A 24,302-nucleotide genomic window follows, 5' to 3' on the forward strand; every position below is an offset into this window, starting at 1 on the left:
TTAGTCACGAAAGAGAGAACAGACAGGGTGGAGGCGTTATCTTAAATATCCACAACTCTCTCCATCCAGCATCCGTGAAAACAGATATTATAGCCAGTGTGGACACGGTCTTCATTGAAATTAAAAAGAAGTCTCGTAAAATAGTAGCTGGACTAATCTATAGACCGCCAGGGCAGACTCTTGATATCGACCACGCGTTAAGTGAATTAATATTAGAAACAAGTAGCAGTTGCGAGACAGCAATTGTGGGGGACTTTAACTTGCCATTGAAAAGATGGGGCGAACCGTTGAACTTTCATACAGGGCTCGACCTGTCCACAAATTTATTATAAAGTGATTTACATCAACACGTTCGAGAACCGACTCGGGAAAATAATATACTTGACCTTATCTTTTCAACGACAGCTGATCTAGTTAACGAAGTAAATGTTGGTCCAGTTTTTAGTTCTATCTATCACTGAATAATCACATTCAGCATTAAAATGAATGAAAGGACAGTAATTGCTAGTATAGAAAAGGTGACAGATTATCAGAGAGCGAATTTCGTAAGACTCCGATCAATTCTAAATAATTATGACCGGACTGTAATTTCAATGGAAATAGATATTGATAAACCTTGGGAGGCCTTCACCACAATCTTGAACAATGCCATAAGCATATGCGTACCGTATCGTAACAGACGTTCAACTATTAAACGAAACACAAATTGTGGAATAACGAAATTAAAAATAGCCTCTCTCCTAAAAAAAAAAGAACGCATATACAGTAGATACATATTAACCCAGAGTGAGGCTGACAAACTAAAGTTGGACAGAATTCGCCGCGAAACCAAGAAATTAAAAAAACGAAGTAAGAAAAATCTTGAAGAATATATAGCGGAGCAAGTCAATCTAATCCTAAAGCATTTTTTAACTATGTAAATAATAAAAAGTCACTCACTTGTAGTATCGGACCGCTTGCTAATGAAAACGGTAACCAAACGAACGATGAAAATGAAATGGCTACAATCCTAAATAACTTTTTCGCATCCGTATTTACCGACGAAGATCGTTTATCACCTCAACTGCCGGAGGTTAGAAGGACCAAAAAGATTTTAAATGGCGTGCTCATCGTAGAAAGTGACATTTTACGCACAATTGAAAAGATTAAAGTAAGCAAAGCTTCTGGTCCAGACAAAATTACCCCTAGAATTTTAAAAGAAATCAAACATCAAATTTGTAAACCTTTCTCTATCTTATTCAATAAATCTTTTACAGCTTGAAAAGTTCCGTCGGATTGGAAGCTACCAAATGTCACACCAATTTTCAAAAAGGAGGACAAGTCTCATCTAGGAAACTATCGACCAATTAGCCTGACATCGATTGTTTGTAAGTTAATGGAGACTATCACTCGCGACAATATGGTGAAATTCTTCGAAGAAAATATTATAATATATTATAATTAATATTTCGCAACATGGTTTCCGTAGAAAACGTTCGTGTTTAACTAACTTACTTGATTTTTTCATTATATTTTTGAGATGTTCGATGAAAGCAGATCAGTAGATATCATATATCTGGATTTTCAAAAAGCATTTGATAAGGTCCCTCACAAACGGTTGCTCAGCAAACTATTGGCGCACGGTATCTCAGGTAACATTCATAATTGACTTGTGGACTGGCTCTCTACGCGGAAACAGAGAGTAGTTCTAAACGGTTTTTCATCTAACTGGCTCGATGTCAGAAGCGGCGTACCTCAAGGATCAGTGCTTGGTCCCATGCTCTTCTTAAATGTTAATGATATCGATGATGGGCTCAATTGCAAAATATCAAAACTTGCTGATGACACAAAAATCGCTAGTAAGGTAACTACGATACTCGACGAAGAAGCACTACAGTCAGATCTAGATCGCCTTGCACGTTGGGCCAATCAATGGCAAATGAAATTTAACGTTGACAAATGTGAAGTGTTACGCATCGGAAAGAATACATAACAGTCGCGTTCAGCACGTAATGAATGGCCAACAACTTTCTGCAGTAAGTAAAGAAAAGGATCTTGGAATCACCATATCAGGCGATTTAAAGCCCAGTCAGCATTGTTCAGAGGTAGTTAAAATCGCAAACAAATTGGGTGGTTTCATCGGACAAGTCTTTAATAATAAATCGGAAAAAGTAATATTAAAACTGTATAATTCGTTGGTTCGACCCCATCTAGAATACTGTGTACAGTTTTGGTCTCTCTATTACAGAAAAGACGTAGAAAAGTTAGAACGGGTTCAACGAAAAGTAACAAAAATGGTTCCTTGGTTGAGAAATGTATCTTATGAACAACGGCTTAAAGAAGTAAATTTATTCAGCCTATCAAAACGAAGAATGCGAGGCGATCTAACACAAGTGTTTAAAATGTTTAAAGGATTCAGTAATATTAATGCGGAAGATTTCTTTACAATTGATAGATCAAATAGAACAAGAAGAAATAACAATTTCAAGATAAGTGGTAAAAGATTCTCATCGCACGAAGCCAAACACTTCTTTTTCAATCGAGTTGTTAATTTTTGGAGCTCTCAACCCTGTGATGTCGTTGATAGTACAACAGTTACTCCTTCAAGAACAGATTATACAAGCATTTTGAATCCAACCAGCAACTAAGATATTACTCATTGTCATAATAGCGTTCAGTTCATTCGAATACTGGTGTTCTTTCCTCTTTCCTACATAATTTTCATGCAGTTTTTCCATGCTGCATGGTTCTTTTTCCTTTCCTGCCAGCTTTGGCTGGAGGGATGGGGGGGGATGGGGGAGCCTTCGCCTTTGCTGTCCTTCATCTTCCACCTTTGATTAGATAGTTAGTGTAGCTTGTCACAAACAGCCTCCTAAGGACCATCAGGTCTGCTGTTGTTTGTCCTTGTTTTGTGTTGCTTTGTGTGTTCCTCCTCCTCTCTCTCCTCTCCACTTCCAGCGTCTTCTTCACAATTACACCTTATTAAAGTGACATTACTCTCCTCTTCTTCCTCCTCCGCCTCCTCCTCCTCCACCTCTTCCTCTTCCACCTCTTCCTCCTCCTCCGCCTTGTCTAAGATAAATACATGCTAATTTTTAAGGTGACTACATAGGCCTCCCTGCTCCACTCTCTCTCTCTCTCTCTCTCTCTCTCTCTCTCTCTCTCTCTCTCTCTCTCTCTCTCTCTCTCTCTCTCTCTCTCTCTCTCTCTCTCTCTCTCTCTCTCTCTCTCTCTCTCTCTCTCTCTCTCAGAATTCAGAAATGGTTGACGTTGATGTAATTATTCCTTCACCGACCCGTGTGTGTGTGTGTGTGTGTGTGTGTGTGTGTGTGTGTGTGTGTGTGTGTGTGTGCGCGTGCGTGCGTGTGTGTGCGTGTGTGTGTATGTGTGCAAGGGACTGAGTTCTGACCTGCCATCATCACTAAAATCCTATATATTCGGATCAAGGACTGTTGTTACTACTACTACTACTACTACTACTACTACTACTACTACTATAACTACAACTCACCACCACTACCACCACGTAAGCAAAACCCTACCAGCCAAAATCACAATGCATATGCAGTAATAGACTCAGGAGCAAGTTGGCTTTGAGAGAACCATAACACCGCGTAGTCACTCGACCCTCTGGCGGCGAACAGATACTATATAAGTTACCAGGGACGGGGAGGCGGTGGCAGAATGGTCAGTGTACGGGAGCGTGGTAAGCCCAGGGACATAAGGTTCAAATCCTACCGAAGAGAGAGAGAGAGAGAGAGAGAGAGAGAGAGAGAGAGAGAGAGAGAGAGAGAGAGAGAGAGAGAGAGAGAGAGAGAGAGAGAGAGAGAGAGAGAGAGAATATCTTTAATTGGTTCATCCAGCCTCTCCGTGTCGCTCTTTAGGACAACGCTCAGCCGAGTAATTATTGCAAATGAACCGTCGGGAGGAGGAGGAGAAGGAGGAGGAGGAGGAGGGGAAGGAAGAGGTCATGTACGCACTACCCCTACTACCTACAGACACACACTCTCTCTCTCTCTCTCTCTCTCTCTCTCTCTCTCTCTCTCTCTCTCTCTCTCTCTCTCTCTCTCTCAATTCTTCCCCTTTTCTCCGTTTAACCTCTCTGTCCTTTCCTCTCTTCCCTCCCTTCCTCTCCTCCCTTTCTTCCTTTTTCCCAATCTTATTCCTCCCTATTCCTTCCCTCTCCTCTCCCTTCCTTTCTCTTACCCTTCTTTATTACTTCTTCTCTCATCCCACTCATCTCCCTCCCCGTTCCCTCCCCTCTCCCCCCTTCCGTCCCCCCCCCCCCTTTCGCACCTCCCTCAACCGGATCCCATGTACACAGGTTTCAATCCCCTTAACAGCCATTCATAGGCTATTAAACTCTACAGGGAAGCGGTGCAGTGCTGTTATCAATGGTGAAGGAGGAGGAGGAGGAGGAGGAGGAGGGACAGAGGCAGAGTGGGTGGAAGATAAAAGGAAAGAGAGAAGAGAGAGTAGGAAGAGGAGGAGGAGAAGTAAAAAAGAGATGATGAAGAAAGATGAAGATGGATGAAGGAAGAGGAGAAAAGGAGGAAGAGAAAGAAGAGGAAGAGGAAAAAGTGTGGAAGTGACGGAGGAATGGGTTTGAGGAGGAGGATATACATAGGAATACATAGGAAGAAAAGACACCAGAAGACCTATCGGTCTATGGCGAGGGTGTCTGTTTACTACCGCTACTACTAGTAATCTACGTGTGGTAGGACAGGACAGAATAGATGAAGGCTCCTCCCCACCCACCTCTCCCTCCGGCAACGTGCCGGCAGGAAATAGTTAGAAGAGAACACCATGTACCTTTTAGGAAGAAAGGGACATGGAAAGTTTACAGTAAAGAGAGAAATAAGAGGAAATTGCTACCCTTAACTTACACTACTGGTAACCTAAGCTGTGGGAAGAAATGACTTCATTACATAAGAACATAGAAACACAGGGAGACTGGAAGAGGCCGAGTGGCCTACACAGGGCAGCCCCAGAATCCCCCCTAATACTCACGATGGGTGAGGTGTAGTTTCAGGGGAACAAGTGGAGGCTTGATCCTCATTTTACCGGCGGTAGTATGCACGCACCAGTACCCTGTCACCTTACTGCACCGACACCTCACTCCACCTGTCTTGCGGACATTAACTGTTGCTTTACTCTATTGTTAACTTACGCTACTTGCAATCTAGGTTGTGGGGGAGAATAATATGGATTTAGGTTGAGGTCTTGCTGCAATCTGTCTGAAAACATGCGAAGAAGGGTCAGTATAATCTTATATCCCTGAAGTACTTATCCAGTGAAGACTTGAAGCTATTGATACTCTGTGCGCTAACTACTGACGGTGGGAGTCTATTCCAGTGATCGACGACTCTATTATTAAAAAAACTTCTGCGCACCAATGTGTTACATCGGTTTCCCTTTAACTTCATACCGTTGCTGCGTGTTATTGTGTTGGTGTCTCTCTGAAATAGACTATCTGGGTTAATGTTGTCGAATCCATTAAGGATTTTGAACACCTCAATTAAGTCCCCTCTTATCCATCGCTTTTTTAGGGAAAACATATCTAAACGCTTTAAACGCTCGTCATATGGCAAGTTTCGGAGCGCTGGAATTTGTTTGGTTGCTCGTCGCTGTATCTTTTCGAGCAAAACTTGATCTTTGATATAGTTCGGTGACCAGAACTGAATGGCGTATTCTAGGTGTGGTCTTACAAATGCTAAATATAATCTCCTCATAAGGTCGGGTGATTTATAATCAAAGTTTCTTGAGATTAATCCTAACATCATATTGGCTTTTTTACTCGCTGCAGAACATTGATCACTCATTTTAAGAATGTTACTGATAATGACACCAAGATCTTTTTCTTGTTTTACATCGCTGAGCTCATGTCCTTGAAGCTGATATTTAAAGTTAGGATTCTTTTCACCTATGTGCATTACTTTACATTTATCTACGTTAAAACTCATTTGCCATTTTTCGCTCCAGTCGGCAAGTCTTATTAAGTCTGACTGAATATTCCTCAACTATGACTGTTCATTACCGTACCTCCTAATTTGGTGTCGTCGGCGAATTTGGCTACTTTTGATAGGATATCAGTTTCTAAGTCGTTCACGTAAATTATGAATAGTGTTGGCCCCAGGACCGAGCCTTGGGGCACGCCACTGGTGACGGGTTGCCAATCCGATGCTTCACCATTAAGAACTACACGCTGTTCTCTGTCGGTGAGCCAGTCATGAATCCACGCACATAGATGGTCGTTAATACCGTGGGAACGCAGTTTAGAAATAAGCCTAACGTGAGGAACTTTATCAAACGCTTTCTGAAAATCTAAGTAAATTACGTCATATGGGCTTCGGGCGTCCCAACATGTATAAACATCGTTGAAAAAGGTTAATAGGTTGGTAAGGCAAGACCGATTACTACGATATCCATGCTGACTATCAGTTATCAAATCATTTGTTTCAAGGAAAGTGATCATTTTATCCCTGATTATTTTTTCGAATAGTTTAATTAGGTCGGACGTAAGGCTGATGGGACGATAGTTACTGGCTTGTTTTTTATCTCTTTTTTTAAAGATCGGGGTAATATTGGCCTTTTTCCACTCGAAAGGCACACTGGCCTGTGCTAATGACTTATTGAATATTAATGTTATGGGTAATTCTAGCTGTTGACTACATTCTCTCAACACGCGAGGAGATAAATTGTCGGGGCCCGGAGATTTATTTGGATCTATTTTCTGCAGGTACGCACGCACTTCACTGATATCAATTTCGGTCAATGCATGCTTATGTTCTTCAGGGCATTGAAAAATTTTCTTCGGGGCTGGAATCGATGTCATGTTCTCTTTTGTAAATACGCTACTAAAGGTTGAATTTAGGATCGACGCCATGCCTTTATCATCACTAATCGTATTGCCACTTAATAGTAGTGGGCCGATATTATTTTTAACAGTTTTTTGTTTCTTATGTAACTGAAAAATAACCTGGGATTTTTCTTAGCATCGAGTGATATTTTCATCTCATATTCGCGTTTCTATTTTCTGATTTTCCTTTCGCACTCTCTCTTGACATTGATGTAATTAGTATGATCCTGTGAATTATGTGAGAGTCTATATTTCTTATACAGTTTTCTTTTTTCGGCGATGATTTTTTGTAGGTAATTATTCATCCACAACGGGTTTTGATTATCAGTCCTTCGTGGGTTGAGTGGAATGAATTTATTTACGCTCGCTGTGATTTGTGCAGTAAAACGATTATACATTTCTTGAACGCTGACGTTGTTGAGCAAATGATTCCAATTTACTGAAGCCAGTTCTCTTTTTAGGTCCATAAAATTTGCTTTACTATAATTAGGTATTTAGAGTGAGTTTGCTCGTGCTTTTGTTTCAATATTCAAAGCACATCTTGTTATGTTGTGGTCACTGCTTGCAAATAGCTCGCCTACCTCACAGGCAGTTATGAGATGACTATCGGTCGCGAAGATTAAATCAAGAATATTATTTCCGCGTGTCGGCATGATAACAGTTTGATTGAGAAATGAATTTTGTGCAAAGTTAATTAATCTCTCGCCTTCTCTGTCGCCAGAAAGTGCATTCCAGTTAACGGAGGGGTTATTGAAGTCACTGCATATTATTGCATTTTTATTTCTGATAACTCTATTAATCTCTGCGTAGAGATTTCCATCAATGTCTTCATTTGATTTAGGAGGTCGGTAAATTACGCCCAGAACATACTTTTCATTATTGATCGTTGCTTGTACATACAATGAATCATAAGCCTCTGTTTCGGCTATGTTTAGCTGAATGACTTCTAAATTATTTTTCGCATATATTATTACACCTCCTCCTTTTTTGTGTAAACGACACTTAACAAACGAATTGTAACCATTTATACGTAGCTACTTCACCTAAGTGATGTTTATTGCGCACATTCAGCCATGTTTCCGTGATCAAAATGAAGTCGGGTTTTTCAGTAATTGCATGTATTATCAAGTGGCTACGCTTCTGAATGATGCTACGGGCATTTACATAAAAGATGTTTAATTTATTCGTCGAGTGTGCGCCATCTAGCAATTGTCGTTTCACTGGAATAGCGCGTCAGACCTGACTATCCTCAATTACCCCTACCTCACCAACCACCTGCGTGGCTGTTGACCTCACTGCCACCTCAGTACCCCTCACCTGTGGGTCTGGTGACCTGACATCCTGCGCAGTACTGTACACCTGCGGCCTGACCTCACTATCAGGGTGTGGTTTCCTCCCGGCTAAGCCGGAAGCTACCTCACCACGTTGCTGCACCTGTCTTAGCTCTTTCGAAATTTCCTCATCTAAAAAGGAGGAGGTAGGGGTAATGGGAGCAAGTCAATAAAAAGAGAGGGAAAGGAAAGGAAAAAAAGAGGAAAAGAAGAGGGAGAAGGAAGAGTGGCATTAATTAAAGGAGGAGGAAGAGGAAGAGGAAAAGGAAATAGTGGGAGGGAAGGAAGAGAAGAAGAGAAAGTAGACGTCATAGGAAGGAAAGAAAGGAGGAAGAGGAAGAAGAAGAAGAGGAAGAGGAGGAAGAGGGAAAGGAGGAGGAGAAAAAGGAAAAGGTTTAGGAGAAAGTAGGAGGAAAGAAGAAAAGAAGAGAAAGTAGGTATCATGGAGAAAATAAAAAGAGGAGGAGGAGGAGGACGAGAAGGAGGAGGAGGAGGAGGAGGAGGAGGAAGAGAAGGAGGTCTCTGGATACGAATTTCCATAAAAAAGAGAAAAAAGGAGGAAATATGGAGAGGAATCGTGTTACCTGTGTGTGTGTGTGTGTGTGGAGAGAGAGAGAGAGAGAGCAGGAATACAATTCATAATCAAATAAGAAACACACACACACACACACACACACACACACACACACACACACACACACACACACACACACAAACGTTCATGTAAGTACACATAAAAGTAAATCAACCTAAGTTACCCTCCAGCGTGTGTGTGTGTGTGTGTGTGTGTGTGTGTGTGTGTGTGTGTGTGTGTGTGTGTGTGTGTGTGTGTGTGTGTGTGTTCTTCCCTTTCTTTTTACCTCCTCCTCCTCCTCCCCCTCCTCCTCCTCCTCTTCGTCCTCCTCCTCCTCCTCCTCCTCAATTTATTATTCCTTTTCTCCTCTTCTTTTCTTCTCTCTTTCTTTCCTTACATTTTCTTCATTTCCTCCTCCTCCTCCTCCTTTCCTTCATTCCTTCTCCTTCTCCCTTCCCTCCTCCTCCTCCTCCTCCTCCCTCCTCCTCCTCCTCCTACTCCTCCTCCTGCTCCACCTCCTCCTCACCTTCCTTCTCTTCATTTCCCTCCTTTCCTCTTAACCCTTTTCCACTTCCCCACCTTTCCAGTTTTCTCTCATTTTTCCTTCATTTCCTCTTCCTTCAACTCTCTCTCTCTCTCTCTCTCTCTCTCTCTCTCTCTCTCTCTCTCTCTCTCTCTCTCTCTCTCTCTCTCTCTCTCTCTCTCTCTCTCTCTCTCTCTCTCTCTCTCTCTCTCTCTCTCTCTCTCTCTCTCTCTCTCTCTCTCTCTCTCTCTCTCTCTCTCTCTCTCATTTCCTCCTTTCACTTTCCTTCTCATTCTTTCACTCTCCGCTGATTCTCAACTCCTCCTCCTCCTCCTCCTCCTCCTCCTCCTCCTCCTCCTTCTTCTTCTTCTCCTCCTCCTCCTCCTCCTCCTCCTCCTCCTCCTGGTTACTTCCCTTTCTCTTTCCTCTTTCCTTCGTTCCTTCCTCCTCATTCCTGTTTACTCTTAGTTCCTCCCTTTTCTTCCCTCCTTCCTCTTCCTCTTCCTTCCCTCCTATTTTTCTCTTCCCTCCTTCCTCTTCCTTCACTTCCCTTCCTTCCCCCTTCTCTCCTCTCTTCCTCTTCCCTCCCTCCTCTTCCATCCTTCTCTTTTCGTTCTCCTTCCCTCTTCCTCCCTTTTCCCTCCCTTCTCTTCCATTCTTCTTTCTTCGTCCTCCTTCCCTCTTCCTCCCTTTTCCCACCCTCCCTCCTCCCCTCTTCTTCCTTTTTCCATCTTCACCCATTTTACATTTCTTATTCCCTGTTTAATTTGCTGTCCCCTATTAGTACTCCCCCCTATTTTTCCCCTCTTTTTTTCCTGCCCCTTCTCTCCTTCCTTCCTTCCTCCTCCCCCTCCCCCCTCCCCCCCTTTCTTCCTCCAGAGACACAGAAACCCTCCCAGCTGTGCCTCTCTCTCTTTTCCCCTCTTCTTCCACCTTCTTCTCCCCTTCTCTTCCGTTTCCCTCCCTTCTCTCCCCCATTTTTCCTTCATCTCCTTTTCTCATTTAATTTTAGTTCCTTCCCCCTTTCCCTCCTTCTTCCTCTTTCTTCCCTTCCTCTTCTCTTCCCCCTTCCTCCTCCTCTCTCCTTATTCCTCCTCCCTTCTCTCCCCCTATTTCCCTTCTTCCTCTCTTCACTTTTCCTTCCTCTTCCTCTTCTCATTATCTTTTGGTATGTTTCCCCTTCCTCCTCCCTCCTCTTTTCTCTCTCCCTCCTTCTCTTCTTCTCTTCTCTTCCTCTTTTTCCTTCCTCCTCCTCTTCCTCTCCCGCCCCCTTCTCTCCCTCTCTTATTCTTTCCACTTTCATCCATCTTCCATCTCTCATTTCCATTCCGTTTTCTCCCTTCATTATCCTCCTCCCTCCTCTTCTCCCCTCCCCCTCCTCTTCCCCCTCCCCCCCCCCCTCTCCCTCCAGAGACACACAGCAACCCTCCCAGCTGTGGCTCTCTCCATTAGCACTTTTGCCGCTGATAACTTTGTATTTACTGACCTTTACTCATGTACCAACCTCTCTCTCTCTCTCTCTCTCTCTCTCTCTCTCTCTCTCTCTCTCTCTCTCTCTCTCTCTCTCTCTCTCTCTCTCTCTCTCTCTCTCTCTCTCTCTCTCTCTCTCTCTCTCTGGGAAAGAAACAAATTTGGAAAAGGAAATTATAATGAAGATAAATAATAATAATAAGATAAATAAAGAACAAAAAGAAGAAATAAGAAGAAAAAAAGGAAAAAAGAAACAACAAAAAATATATAAAAAGGAAACGTAACATGAAGGAAAGAAAAAAAAGGAAAATGGAAAAATAAAATGACGAGAAAACAAAAATGGACGAGAGAAATAAAAATAAAAATACAAACGACAATAAATATGGAGGAATAGAGGAAGGGGAGAGGAAAAAATAGGAGAGAAGAAATGAAGAGAGAACGGAATCCATCTGCTCCCTCTCCTTCCTACCCTATCTCCTCTTAATCCTCCTCCTCCTCCTCCTCCTCCTCTTGCTAGTCGACCTATCCAATCCCAGCTCTTCCTTTTCCTCTTGTTCCTCCTCCTGCTATACAAATATTCGTTCATTTAGGGGGGCGGTGGCGGGCGTCGTAGTCCCGTGTACCTAGGTTCGAGTCCCACCGAAACACGCTGATTTTTAACCATCGCCGAGTGTCTGAAGATTACCCACATGCTGCCCAATGCTTCAATCAACCCTAACTTAGCGACTTCGTTCAAGGGGAGCACCGCGGGGCAGCATGGGCCAAACAATTATTTTTTTTTACAACAAAGGAGACAGCTCAAGGGCACAAAAAAAGTAAAGAATGATAAAAAAAAAACGCTACTCGCTGCTCCTAAAAAAAAAAAGAATCAAAAGAGATGGCCGAAAGGAGAGGTGTCCAGAGTCATACATCACGGTAGCCACTGTGAATATTATATCGCCAGCGCCACTAACGGAACAAGGTCATCCAAAAGCCCCTCAAGACAGCCTACCACAGCTATAGGCAGCCTCCTCCTCCTCCTCCTTTCCTTATCCTCATCCTCCTACGCACTATTTTGACCCTCTCTTCCTCCTCCTCCTCCTCCTCCTGTTTTCCATCCTAAGTAGTTCCCCCCTTTTTACCCACCTCTTCCTACCCTTCCTCTTCTTCCTCATCCTCCTTTCCTTATCCTCCTCCTCCTACGCACTATTTTGACCCTCTCTTCCTCCTCCTCCTCCTCCTGCTTCCCATCCTAAGTAGTTTCCCCCTTTTTACCCACCTCTTCCTACCCTTCCTCTTCTTCCTCATCCTCCTTTCCTTATCCTCATCCTCCTACGCACTATTTTGACCCTCTCCTCTTCCTCCTCCTCCTCCTCCTGTTTCCCATCCTAAGCAGTTCTCCCCTTTTTAAACACCTTTTCCTACCCTTCCTCTTCTTCCTCATCCTTCTTTCCTTATCCTCCTCCTCCTACGCACTCTTTTGAACCTCTCCTCTTCCTTCTCCTCCTCCTCCTCCTGTTTCCCATCCTAAGTAGTTTCCCCCTTTTTACCCACCTCTTCCTACCCTTCCTCTTCTTCCTCATCCTCCTTTCCTTATCCTCCTCCTCCTACGCACTATTTTGACCCTCTCTTCCTCCTCCTCCTGTTTCCCATCCTAAGCAGTTCTCCCCTTTTACCCACCTCTTCCTACCCTTCCTCTTCTTCCTCATCCTTCTTTCCTTATCCTCCTCCTCCTACGCACTCTTTTGAACCTCTCCTCTTAATCCTCCTCCTCTTTCCCAACCTAAGTATTTCTCCCCTCTTTACACACCTCTTCCTCTTCACTTCTTCCTCCTCTTCCTCCCTTTCCTCCTCTCCTCCAAACCCAATCCTCACCCTCACTCTTACACGTTTACCTATACTTTCTCTCATACCTATCCCCACCTCCTCCTCCTCCTCCTCCTCCTCCTCCTCCTCTTCCTCCTCCTCCTTTCTTCTTTCACTTCTCCAACCCAGCCTTTACTCCTCTACCACTTTTCCCCTCTTTCTCCCTCCCTCCCTCCTCCTCCTCGTCCTCCTCTTCCTCCTCCTCCTCTTCTAACAATTGGCGCCGGGTTCATAACGATGCAAATTGAGCACCTGCGGAGGACAACAACAGGTGTATGTGGTAGGAGGAGGAGGAGGAGGAGGAGGAGGAGGAGGAGGAGGAGGAGGAGGAGGTGGTGGTGGTGGTGTTTGTGGTGGTGCTGTGGGTAATAGAGGAGGAGGAGGAGGAGGAGGAGGAGGGGGCAGTAGAAGAAGAAGAAGAAGAAGAAGAAGAAGAGAACGAAGAGGAGGAGGAGGAGGAGGAGGAGGAGGAGGAGGAGGAAGGGAGAGAATTGGTTTAATTATTCGTTTCTCATTTTCCTAAACTTGTTACGACTTTTGTTCCTATCGAGAGAGAGAGAGAGAGAGAGAGAGAGAGAGAGAGACCAACAACAAGCTCTTTCATATCTACACATATAGTGGTGTTGGTGGTGGTGTTGGTGGTGGTGTTGGTGGTGGTGGTGGTGATGATGGTGGTGATGGTGGTGGTGGTGGTGATGATGATGATGGTGGTGGTGGTGGTGGTGATGATGGTGGTGGTGGTGGTGATGATGGTGGTAGTGGTGGTGATGATGGTGGTGATGGTGGTGGTGGTGGTGGTGATGATGGTGGTAGTGGTGGTGATGATGGTGGTGATGGTGGTGGTGGTGGTGATGATGATGATGGTGATGGTGGTGGTGATGGTGGTGGTGGTGGTGGTGATGATGGTGGTGGTGGTGGTGGTGGTGGTGGTGGTGGTGAAGTCGTTTGCCCGTGACTCAAGATAAGACTATTCTCTCTCTCTCTCTCTCTCTCTCTCTCTCTCTCTCTCTCTCTCTCTCTCTCTCTCTCTCTCTCTCTCTCTCTCTCTCTCTCTCTCTATCTCTCTCTCTCTCTCTCTCTCTCTCTCTCTCTCTCTCTCTCTCTCTCTCTCTCTCTCTCTCTCATTCATTATTTTTCTTTATATTCCTTTTTTCTCGTTCTTTCTTTTTTCCTTCCTCTTTTCCCTTCCCTTTTTTTCATTTTTTACTTTATTTTTCTATTTCCTTTTTTCTCTCTTCCCTTTCCTTCCTTCCTTCCTCCCTTCCTCTATTTCTCTTACTATATACTCCTCTTCTTTTCTTCCCTCTTTCTTCCCTTACTTGTTTATTATTTCCTACTTCTCCTCCCTTCCTTCATTCCTTCTACTTCTCACATCCCTCTTCCTCTTCCTCCTCTTCCCTTTTCTTCATTTTCCAATTTCCTTTCCTTCCTCTGCCATCCCTTTCCTCTCTTCCCTGTTTTCCATTGTCTTTCTTCCTCCTGTTATTGTTTTTCTCTCATTTTCCCCCAAAACGAAATACTGTTTTCAATTTGTATTCTGAAAGTCAACGCAAAATGCAAGAAAAAGAAAAAAAAAAGAGAAAGCGAATAAAGAAAAGTGACAATTATCGGAAAGAGTTTGGGGAAAGAGAAGAAAAAAAGTCAGGCCACCACTACTTCTACTACTACTACTACTACTACTACTACTACTGCTACTACTACTACTACTGCTACTACTACAATTACTACTACTCCTACTACTACTACTACTACTACTACTACTACTAAATGACACTCTCATAATAGTCGATCGGCCATTTCTGAAAAGACGACTTTTTTGGGTTCGAAATAACTACAGTTCGGGACCTATACCATGTTAATCTACAATATTTTGGGAGTTTACCTAGGGGTTCTAGGTTATGGGCACCCTTGGGCAACCCGGTCAAAAACGTGATTGAAGTTACCTATATACATTACCAAAAGATGTTTCGTGCAATTTCCGATGTTCAATAGCTGTCTTAGAAATTTATTTACCACTTCAAATTTGGTATCAATGGAAAGAACTTGACCTGTAGAACAACTTCAATTCCCTAGTTTTTGTAATTTGGTCATTGGTGACATAACCAGGGGTCAAAAGGTCATGGGTACGGGCCAAATCCAAGATATGCACTCTTCTCTATTTTAATCCTACCTGAGTTTTTATGAAATTTCCCTTGGGGTTCAACTTTTGGGAAACAAAAGTGTATATGTATAGGCAGTTTTTGAAATTAGAATGAATCACCTATTGACAGTACATTATCGTAAAAAACATTCAATAAAAATATCGAAAAAAGTGAATTTCCTCAAAAAATCAGCTTTTAATGCGGAGTCTTCAGCCAAGTAACAAATATCATTTTCATGTAACTTAGAATAATTTGTTAGTGAATCTGAGTGATTTAAGGATTTGGAAGAATGCGCCGCAACAGCCAGGGTTATATGGCTCCAGAAAAAAAAAGGAGAAAAGGGAGAGTAAACGATGAATAATGTGAATATAGTTTAATATTGCCGTGCCCGTACAGTCATATTAATTTCCGATCCATTAGCTCAAAAACCAATATTGAACTTTTTGTAGTCTACATGCCCTTATTTTCAAGAAGAAAAATATATACATAAAGTGAAAAATCTCGTACAGTTTTATTAATAATATTGATTAAGTATTTCGTTGTCATAATACAGGGTAAACATATTTCTCAATAGTCTCTACTCCGAATGAAGCAGGTAATGTGCCTTCTTTAACTAATAGTAATACTAACTGTAAGTGATGGAAGTGAGATTATCTGATATGCACACAAATATAGTCACAAAGATTATAGGTCAATATTCATGTATTCATGGTACATACATAGCTACAATAAATAATAATAACAGTATTGCATACTCAAAATTCAATTTTGAGTGCAAATATTATTTCCTAACAATGTAGTTTTTCCACAATGAAATTATTATAATCATAAAGTTTTTTCCACAATGAAATTAAGTAATAGTTACATAAGGGCAAGTGCAATTACGTACATTCTACTATCTTTTAAACAATAAACTTAATCTAATCGAAAATACAGGTCTCTACTCATCGTGATCGCCAAGGAGAGATTTTGGGTTGTGACAATTCAGCTCATCCCCCTCACAAGTGCAAAGCTCTATACAAGATAATCCTGAGACAAAGCATGGGCATTCGTTCTTGCACCGAGCTTTCTTCCCCTTGCATACACAAGCAAGACCATCGATCATCTCAGCTGCTGTGATTCCTTCGAACATTATGGGTTCAATTTCATCTTCTGTTATTTTCCAACCATACTCGAATGGGGATCCACTGATGAGTTCAGGATTTCTTGCATTGACCCATTGACGGACCTGCCACATCACTCTCAGAACATGCTGGTAAAATACTGGTTCGCACGGTGGCAACCTACACATAGCCATATCCTTTGTACTGGCCAGTTTAGTTCGAAGTCGATTTAAATCTCCATGGAGAGGTTCGTATTTTCCTGTGGTGTCATACAGCGTTGAGACGAAAATCCGAGCTGCATCCACAGCAGCATTGATGTTAGATTCTCCTAGTGCAGAGAGAGACATGAACGATTCTATACCATGGTTAAACACTGTCTTCATTACAGTTTTTTTCCCTATATAGAAGAAGGCAGAGGTACTATCGCATCCGGAAAGTGCATGAATGTGTGGTAATATGCTCATCAGATTTGAGCCTCTGTGTTCCACGATCTGTTGTACGGGTACGAAAGGATATGGCTATGTGTAGGTTGCCACCGTGCGAACCAGTATTTTACCAGCATGTTCTGAGAGTGATGTGGCAGGTCCGTCAATGGGTCAATGCAAGAAATCCTGAACTCATCAGTGGATCCCCATTCGAGTATGGTTGGAAAATAACAGAAGATGAAATTGAACCCATAATGTTCGAAGGAATCACAGCAGCTGAGATGATCGATGGTCTTGCTTGTGTATGCAAGGGGAAGAAAGCTCGGTGCAAGAACGAATGCCCATGCTTTGTCTCAGGATTATCTTGTATAGAGCTTTGCACTTGTGAGGGGGATGAGCTGAATTGTCACAACCCAAAATCTCTCCTTGGCGATCACGATGAGTAGAGACCTGTATTTTCGATTAGATTAAGTTTATTGTTTAAAAGATAGTAGAATGTACGTAATTGCACTTGCCCTTATGTAACTATTACTTAATTTCATTGTGGAAAAAACTTTATGATTATAATAATTTCATTGTGGAAAAAGTACATTGTTAGGAAATAATATTTGCACTCAAAATTGAATTTTGAGTATGCAATACTGTTATTATTATTTATTGTAGCTATGTATGTACCATGAATACATGAATATTGACCTATAATCTTTGTGACTATATTTGTGTGCATATCAGATAATCTCACTTCCATCACTTACAGTTAGTATTACTATTAGTTAAAGAAGGCACATTACCTGCTTCATTCGGAGTAGAGACTATTGAGAAATATGTTTACCCTGTATTATGACAACGAAATACTTAATCAATATTATTAATAAAACTGTACGAGATTTTTCACTTTATGTATATATTTTTCTTGAAAATAAGGGCATGTAGACTACAAAAGTTCAATATTGGTTATAGAGCTAATGCATCGGAAATTAATAAGACAGTAAGGGCACGACAATATTAAACTATATTCACATTATTCATCGTTTACTCTCCCTTTTCTCCTTTTTTTTTTTCTGGAGCCATATAACCCTGGCTGTTGCGGCGCATTCTTCCAAATCCTTAAATCACTCAGATTCACTAACAAATTATTCTAAGTTACATGAAAATGATATTTGTTACTTGGCTGAAGACTCCGCATTAAAAGCTGATTTTTTGAGGAAATTCACTTTTTTCGATATTTTTATTGAATGTTTTTTACGATAATGTACTGTCAATAGGTGATTCATTCTAATTTCAAAAACTGCCTATACATATACACTTTTGTTTCCCAAAAGTTGAACCCCAAGGGAAATTTCATAAAAACTCAGGTAGGATTAAAATAGAGAAGAGTGCATATCTTGGATTTGGCCCGTACCCATGACCTTTTGACCCCTGGTTATGTCACCAATGACCAAATTACAAAAACTAGGGAATTGAAGTTGTTCTACAGGTCAAGTTCTTTCCATTGATACCAAATTTGAAGTGGTAAATAAATTTCTAAGACAGCTATTGAACATCGGAAATTGCACGAAACATCTTTTGGTAATGTATATAGGTAACTTCAATCACGTTTTTGACCGGGTTGCCCAAGGGTGCCCATAACCTAGAACCCCTAGGTAAACTCCCAAAATATTGTAGATTAACATGGTATAGGTCCCGAACTGTAGTTATTTCGAACCCAAAAAAGTCGTCTTTTCAGAAATGGCCGATCGACTATAAGCATGCCTGGGTGCGAGAGGGATTTAGGGGTCTTAGTAAGCTCTGATCTCCGTCCAAGGGCACAATGCATTCAAGCTAGAAATCGAGAAAACAGGGTCCTGGGATATATTTCAAGGAGCGTAAGCAACAGAAGCGCCGAAGTCTTCCTCAAACTATATTTAGCATTAGTTAGACCTCATCTTGATTATGCGGTTCATTTCTTGTCACCTTACTATAGAATGGATATAAAAATGTTAGAATCGGTGCAGAGGAGGATGACTAAGATGATTCAGGGGTTAAGAAACTTACCATACGAGGAAAGACTCAAACAGTTAAAACTTGCATTCTCTAGAAAGACGAAGGGTGCGTGGAGACATGATCGAGGTTTATCAATGGATGAAGGGCTTTAATAAGGGGGATATTCATAAGGTTTTGTTGGTAAGAGAAACGGGTAGGACACGTAGTAATGGGTTTAAACTGGATAAATTCAGATTCAACAGGGACATAGGCAAAAACTGGTTTATTAACAGAGTGGTGGATGAGTGGAACAGGCTGAGCAGTCATGTGGTGAGTGCCAATACAATTGTCACATTCAAAAATAGATTAGATAAATTCATGGACAGTGATAATAGGTGGGGGTAGATACACGGGAGCTTAGCTTCAAAGGAGCTGCATTGTACAGGCCTACCGGCCTCTTGCAGACTCCTACGTTCTTATGTTCTTATGTACTACTAGTACTACTACTACTACCACTACTGCTGCTGCTGCTACTACTGCTACTAGTATTATTACTATTACTACACGTACTACTACTACTACTACTACTACTACTACTACTACTACTACTACAGAGAACTGGGTATCATTTCAAGAAGGAGCGTAAGCAACAGAAGCGCTGAAGTCATCCTCGAACTATAATATAACAGCATCAGCTAAACCTCATCTGGAATATGCGGTACAGTTCTGGTCCCCTTACTATAGAATGGCATCGAGATATTAGAACCTGTGCAGGGGAGGATGACAAAAATGATTCACGGGTTGAGAAACTTGTCATATAAGGATAGGCTTTGAAACTTAAACTTACATTCTCAAAAAAAGTGAAGGATGTGAGAAGACTTGAATGAAATGAGTTTAAGTCAGATAAGTATAGAATCAGCAAAAATAACTTCTTCTCTCTCTCTCTCTCTCTCTCTCTCTCTCTCTCTCTCTCTCTCTCTCTCTCTCTCTCTCTCTCTCTCTCTCTCTCTCTCTCTCTCTCTCTCTCTCTCTCTCTCTCTCTCTCTCTCTCTCTCTCTCTCTCTCTCTCTCTCAATTTCCTTTCCTCTCCCTGCACAGTGTTCATCTCCTTCCACCCCCCTGCCTCCCCCACTCATTCTCCCTCCCTCTCCCTCTACAGTTATACACTTCAACCTGGCAGCCTCTCCTACATATTCTCCCCCTGCTTCTCCCACTCACTCTCCCTTCCTCCTCTCCCACTCAACCCCTCCTCCTCCCCCACTCATTTTTCACCTCCCGCCTTATTTTATCAGGTTCCTCCCTACTCCCTCTTTCGGTCTCTCCTCCCCCTCTCCCAGCCTCTCCCATTCGCTCGCCCTCCTCCTCTTCCCCTTCATATTACTTCCTCTCTGCTTCTCCCTACCTTCCTCTTCCAGCCTCTCCCACTCACTCCTCTTCCCTCTCCTCCTTCTCTCTCACTCCCTTTCCCTTCCTCTCCTCCTCTCTCACTCTCTCCCCCTCCCCCCAGCCTCTCCCACGCATTCTCTCTCACTCCAAACCCCTTCCTCTCCCACTCATCCCCCGCTCTCCTCCCTCGGCCCCCTTTTCCAGCTTCCTCACTCACTCCCCCTCTCTCCCAACAGTTCAACTTCGTGGGCAAGCTCCTGGGTCCCAAAGGCAACTCTATGAAGCGTCTGCAGGAGGAGACACTGACGAAGATGGCAGTGCTCGGGAGAGGCTCCATGCGGGACAAACAAAAGGTGAGTGAGGGCGTGTGAGGGAGGGAGAGAGTGGGAGGGAGGGAAGGGGGGAGAGTGTGGGAGGGAGGGAAGGGAGAGAGTGTGTGGAAGAGTGTAGGAGAAAGAAGGGAAAGCAGGTTAAAGGGACAAGCAGAAGGGGAGGGAAGGAACAAGCAGAAGGCGAAGGAGGGGACAAGAACGGGAGTGTGGGAGTGTGTAATGGAGAGGGGAGGGAAGGGAGGAAAGGAAGGATAAGGGGATGGAGAGGAGAGTGTGGGAGAGTTGGAGAGAGTGGAGGGAAAGGACGGAATGCTTAGGAGGAGGATTATGATAGGAGAGGGAGGGAGAGAGGAGGATAGATAGATAGATAGATAGAGAAATAGATAGATAGATAAAGAGAATATACAGTGGGAGGCCTATGCCACCAGGTAAGGAAAAGAGGAAGGAGGGAGAGGAGAGGGGAAAGTAAGGGGAGAGGAAGGAAGGAAGGAAGGAAAGGAGGAAGGGAGGAAGGAAGAAAGGGACAGGAAGGATGGGAGGAAAGATAAAAGATTTGAGTTATGGAGAGAGAGAGAGAGAGAGAGAGAGAGAGAGAGAGAGAGAGAGAGAGAGAGAGAGAGAGAGAGAGAGAGAGAGAGAGAGAGAGAGAGAGAGAGAGAAGGCAAGCTTATTCCCTGTTGACTAATTCCTCCTCATCCTCCTAACACACAAAAGGAGGAGGAGGAGGCAAAAATAAAAGTAGTACAAGGAGGAGAGAGAGGAGAGTGTGTGTGAGAGAGAGAGAGAGAGAGAGAGAGAGAGAGAGAGAGAGAGAGAGAGAGAGAGAGAGAGAGATTTAATTATCTCCTTCGTCCCCCCCTCTCCTTTCTCTATTCTTTTTATTTTTCTTCTTCCCTCCATGTCATATAAAAAAAATCCACTATCTCTTCCAACACTCCTTCACCCTCCCTCTTTCTCTCCGTCTTTCTCTTTCTTCTTTCATTCTCTCACCCTATTTCTTCCTCTCCCCCTCACTCTCCCCCGTGCCCGCAGGAGGAGGAGCTGCGCCAGTCCGGGGACCCCAAGTTCGGGCACCTGAGCGAGGACCTGCACGTGGAGGTGACGGCCGTGGCGCCCCCCGCAGAGGCACACGCCCGCATCGCCTACGCCCTCACGGAGATACGACGATACCTGGTGCCCGTGAGTACTATACAAAAGCCCATTGCTGAGCTATTGTCTTTTTTACGTTCGGTATAAAGCGCCGGTAGACTTTCTTGATGGGGCTGCTGGTCGGCCCCAGCTCGTAATGGCGTAGGATATTATTTTTAAGTGGCGCCATCTCGCTTGGCCCATGCTGCCTCTCGAAGCTCATCTTTGATCATCTTTAAAGAGTTTCGCTTGAGTCCGTGTTGACAGATGGTTTTCTGGACAGCATGTGGGTAGTCTTAGGCCACTCGGAATAGACGGACAACTGTCAGCTTGTAACGGCGTGCGGGATTCAAACCTGGGTCCTCCAGGACATCGCGCCCGCACGTTGAAAACTCAGCCACAGCCTGAAGAAGCTATTTATTTATCTACTTTCGTTTTTAAATATTTATTAACCTACTTTAAAGTTTTTAGCAACAAATTTGCGTCCTCACCGAGATCCGACGATACCTGGTGCCCGTGATTACTGAGGGACCTTATTGATTTGACCTGTCTTATGAAGTGCCTATTTATTTACTTACATTTTAACATATCGCCTGGAGTTACCACTTGCGAAGCTGTTTATATACCTTATCTAATCTTTACGACGATTCCTTCTGCCCGTGAGTACGAGAGGAGGACCTTATCGCCTGCAGCCATCGCCTTTTTATTAGCCTTCTTTACGACGTACTACTAGAAGAACTTGGAGAAACTTATCACCCGAGTTATCGACTGTTTATACTTTACGACGATACCTTGCACGCTTGAGAAGTTATATCGCCTACCAATTACTGTTTGCTGAAGTTTTCCATATGAGTTAATGATCACGGCTTACAATCACCCGACAACCTTCACGACCTAAAATTTGTTTGTTTCATGTTATTATTTTTTTTATAGTAAAGGAAGCAAATCGAGGGCAGGAAAAATAAATGATAACAAAAATTACTGCTTCTGTTGTTTCGTTGGCTGTCTTCTGTTTACTAAGTCCCTATAACGGTAGTCTGTCTGTCTCTCTGTCTGTCTGTCTGTCTGTCCCTCTAACTCAGTTTTGCAAGATTTAAAAGCAATTTGAATCAAGGAATAGTAAGGTCTCTCTCTCTCTCTCTCTCTCTCTCTCTCTCTCTCTCTCTCTCTCTCTCTCTCTCTCTCTCTCTCTCTCTCTCTCTCTCTCTCTCTCTCTCTCTCTCTCTCTCTCTCATCAGGGGCCCCAAATCAGGCTTTTATTCCCTAATTACACGATATGAATGGCCGCTAAAAACGATGAGTGAGTTATTAGTACACTCACCTAATAATGATGAAAGAGAGAGAGAGAGAGAGAGAGAGAGAGAGAGAGAGAGAGAGAGAGAGAGAGAGAGAGAGAGAGAGAGAACGTAAAACAGACATACAGCCAGTCACACACACACACACACACACACACACACACACACACACACACACACACACAGAGAGAGAGAGAGAGAGAGAGAGAGAGAGAGAGAGAGAGAGAGAGAGAGAGAGAGAGAGAGAGAGAGAGAGAGAGAGAGAGAGAGAGAGAGAGAGAGAGAGAGAGAGAGAGAGAGAGAGAGAGAACGTAAAACAGACATACAGCCAGTCACACACACACACACACACACACACACACACACACACAGAGAGAGAGAGAGAGAGAGAGAGAGAGAGAGAGAGAGAGAGAGAGAGAGAGAGAGAGAGAGAGAGAGAGAGAGAGAGAGAGAGAGAGAGAGAGCGGAAGGACATTATAACTCACCATTAGAAAAGGAAAAAGAAAAAAAAAAGGAAAAATCATATTATATCAAATGGACCCAAATCAAATACGACAGAAGAAAAGAAACAGAAAAGTAAAAAAGGAGGAAAAAAAGAGATGGAAAAGTAAAAAAGGAAAGGAAAAAGAAAAAAAGCGATAACAAGATGAAATCAAGAGAGGAACGAGAATGGGAAAGTAATTATTATCATCATTATTTACTCCTTCTCCTCTATTCTTTTTTTCTACCTTTCCTTCCTTCTTTCTATTTTTTTTTCATTTTTCTTCCATTCCTTAATATTTATGGGAAAGCAACTATTATTATTTTTCTTCATTCCCATCTTTCTCCTTTTTTTTATCTTCTTTTGTCATTCTTTCGTTTCTTCCTTCCTTCCTTCCTTCCTTCCTTTCTTCCTTTTAGCTTTTTTTGTCCTTCCATTCTTTCCTTCCTTCCTTCCTTCCTTCCTTCCCTCCTTCCTCCTTTCTTTCTTCCTTCCTTCCTTCCTTCCCTCCTCCCAGCTTTCTTTCTTCGTTCCTTCCTTCCTTTCTCCTTTTTAGCTTCTTTCGTCTTTCCCATCCTTCCTTCCCTCCTTCCTTCCTTCCTTCCTTCCTTTCTTCCGTTTAGCTTCTTTTGTCCTTCCATTCTTTCCTTCCTTCCTTCCTTCCCTCCTTCCTCCTTTCTTTCTTCCTTCCTTCCTTCCTTTCTCTTTTTTAGCTCCTTTCGTCTTTCCCTTCCTTTCTTCCCTCCTTCCTCCTTCCTTCCTTCCTTCCTTCCTTCCCTTCCTTCCTTTTCCGTTTCCAGACAAAAACAAGAGTGAAAATATATTATAAGGTTTAATTTTAATTGTTAGTAATATGTATTTTTCTCTCTCTTTCTCTCCCTCCCTCCTTCCTTTCCTTCATTCACTCCTCCCTTTCCTTAACTCCTTCCTTCCCTCCTCTCCTCATTCCTTCTCTATCTCTTTCTCTCCCTAATTTCTTTCTTCTCCTCCATCTCTCCACTTCCACTTTCCTTCCCTCACTTTTTCCCCCTTCTCCTCGTCCTCCTCCTCGTCCTCCTCGTCCTTCTCCTCCACCTCCTCCTCCTCCTCCTCTTACTCCTCCTTTACTCCCTCTCCCCCATCGCCACAATTTTTTTTTATTTCCCATTTTCTTCTCCCCTCCAAACTCCCCTCTCCACCTCCTCCTCCTCCTCCTCCTCCTCACTTCTTCCTTCCCCTTCTTTACTCGCTCTTCCTCCACCCCCACAATTTTTCTTATCCTCTACGTTTTTCTCTGCTTTCCTCCTCCTCCTCTTCCTCCTCACCCCCTCTCTCCCCGCTCCCGCCACAGGACTACAACGACGAGATCAGACAAGGACAGATGAGGGAGATGCAACTCCTCGTGGGCAGCACCACCACCTCTACCACCACCGGCAACACCACCACCACCGGCAACACCACCACCGCCACCACCACCACCGCCAACAAC

General features: G+C 43.1%; 1 protein-coding gene across 1 annotated transcript in view; it reads left to right on the forward strand.

The window, feature by feature from the left end:
* Nucleotides 1–24,302, forward strand: part of LOC126995335 (KH domain-containing, RNA-binding, signal transduction-associated protein 3-like) — a 47,153-nt gene that overhangs the window by 11,719 nt on the left and 11,132 nt on the right. Inside the window, exons 2-4 of the mRNA XM_050854815.1 lie at nt 19,803–19,951; nt 20,963–21,109; nt 24,165–24,302. The exon at nt 24,165–24,302 is cut by the window's right edge and continues 256 nt beyond it. Coding sequence (XP_050710772.1) covers nt 19,803–19,951; nt 20,963–21,109; nt 24,165–24,302 — 434 coding nt within the window. The remainder of the gene's footprint in view (nt 1–19,802; nt 19,952–20,962; nt 21,110–24,164) is intronic.

This window comes from Eriocheir sinensis, chromosome 8 (genome assembly GCF_024679095.1).
Source record: "Eriocheir sinensis breed Jianghai 21 chromosome 8, ASM2467909v1, whole genome shotgun sequence".
NCBI classification, from domain to species: Eukaryota; Metazoa; Arthropoda; class Malacostraca; order Decapoda; family Varunidae; genus Eriocheir; species Eriocheir sinensis.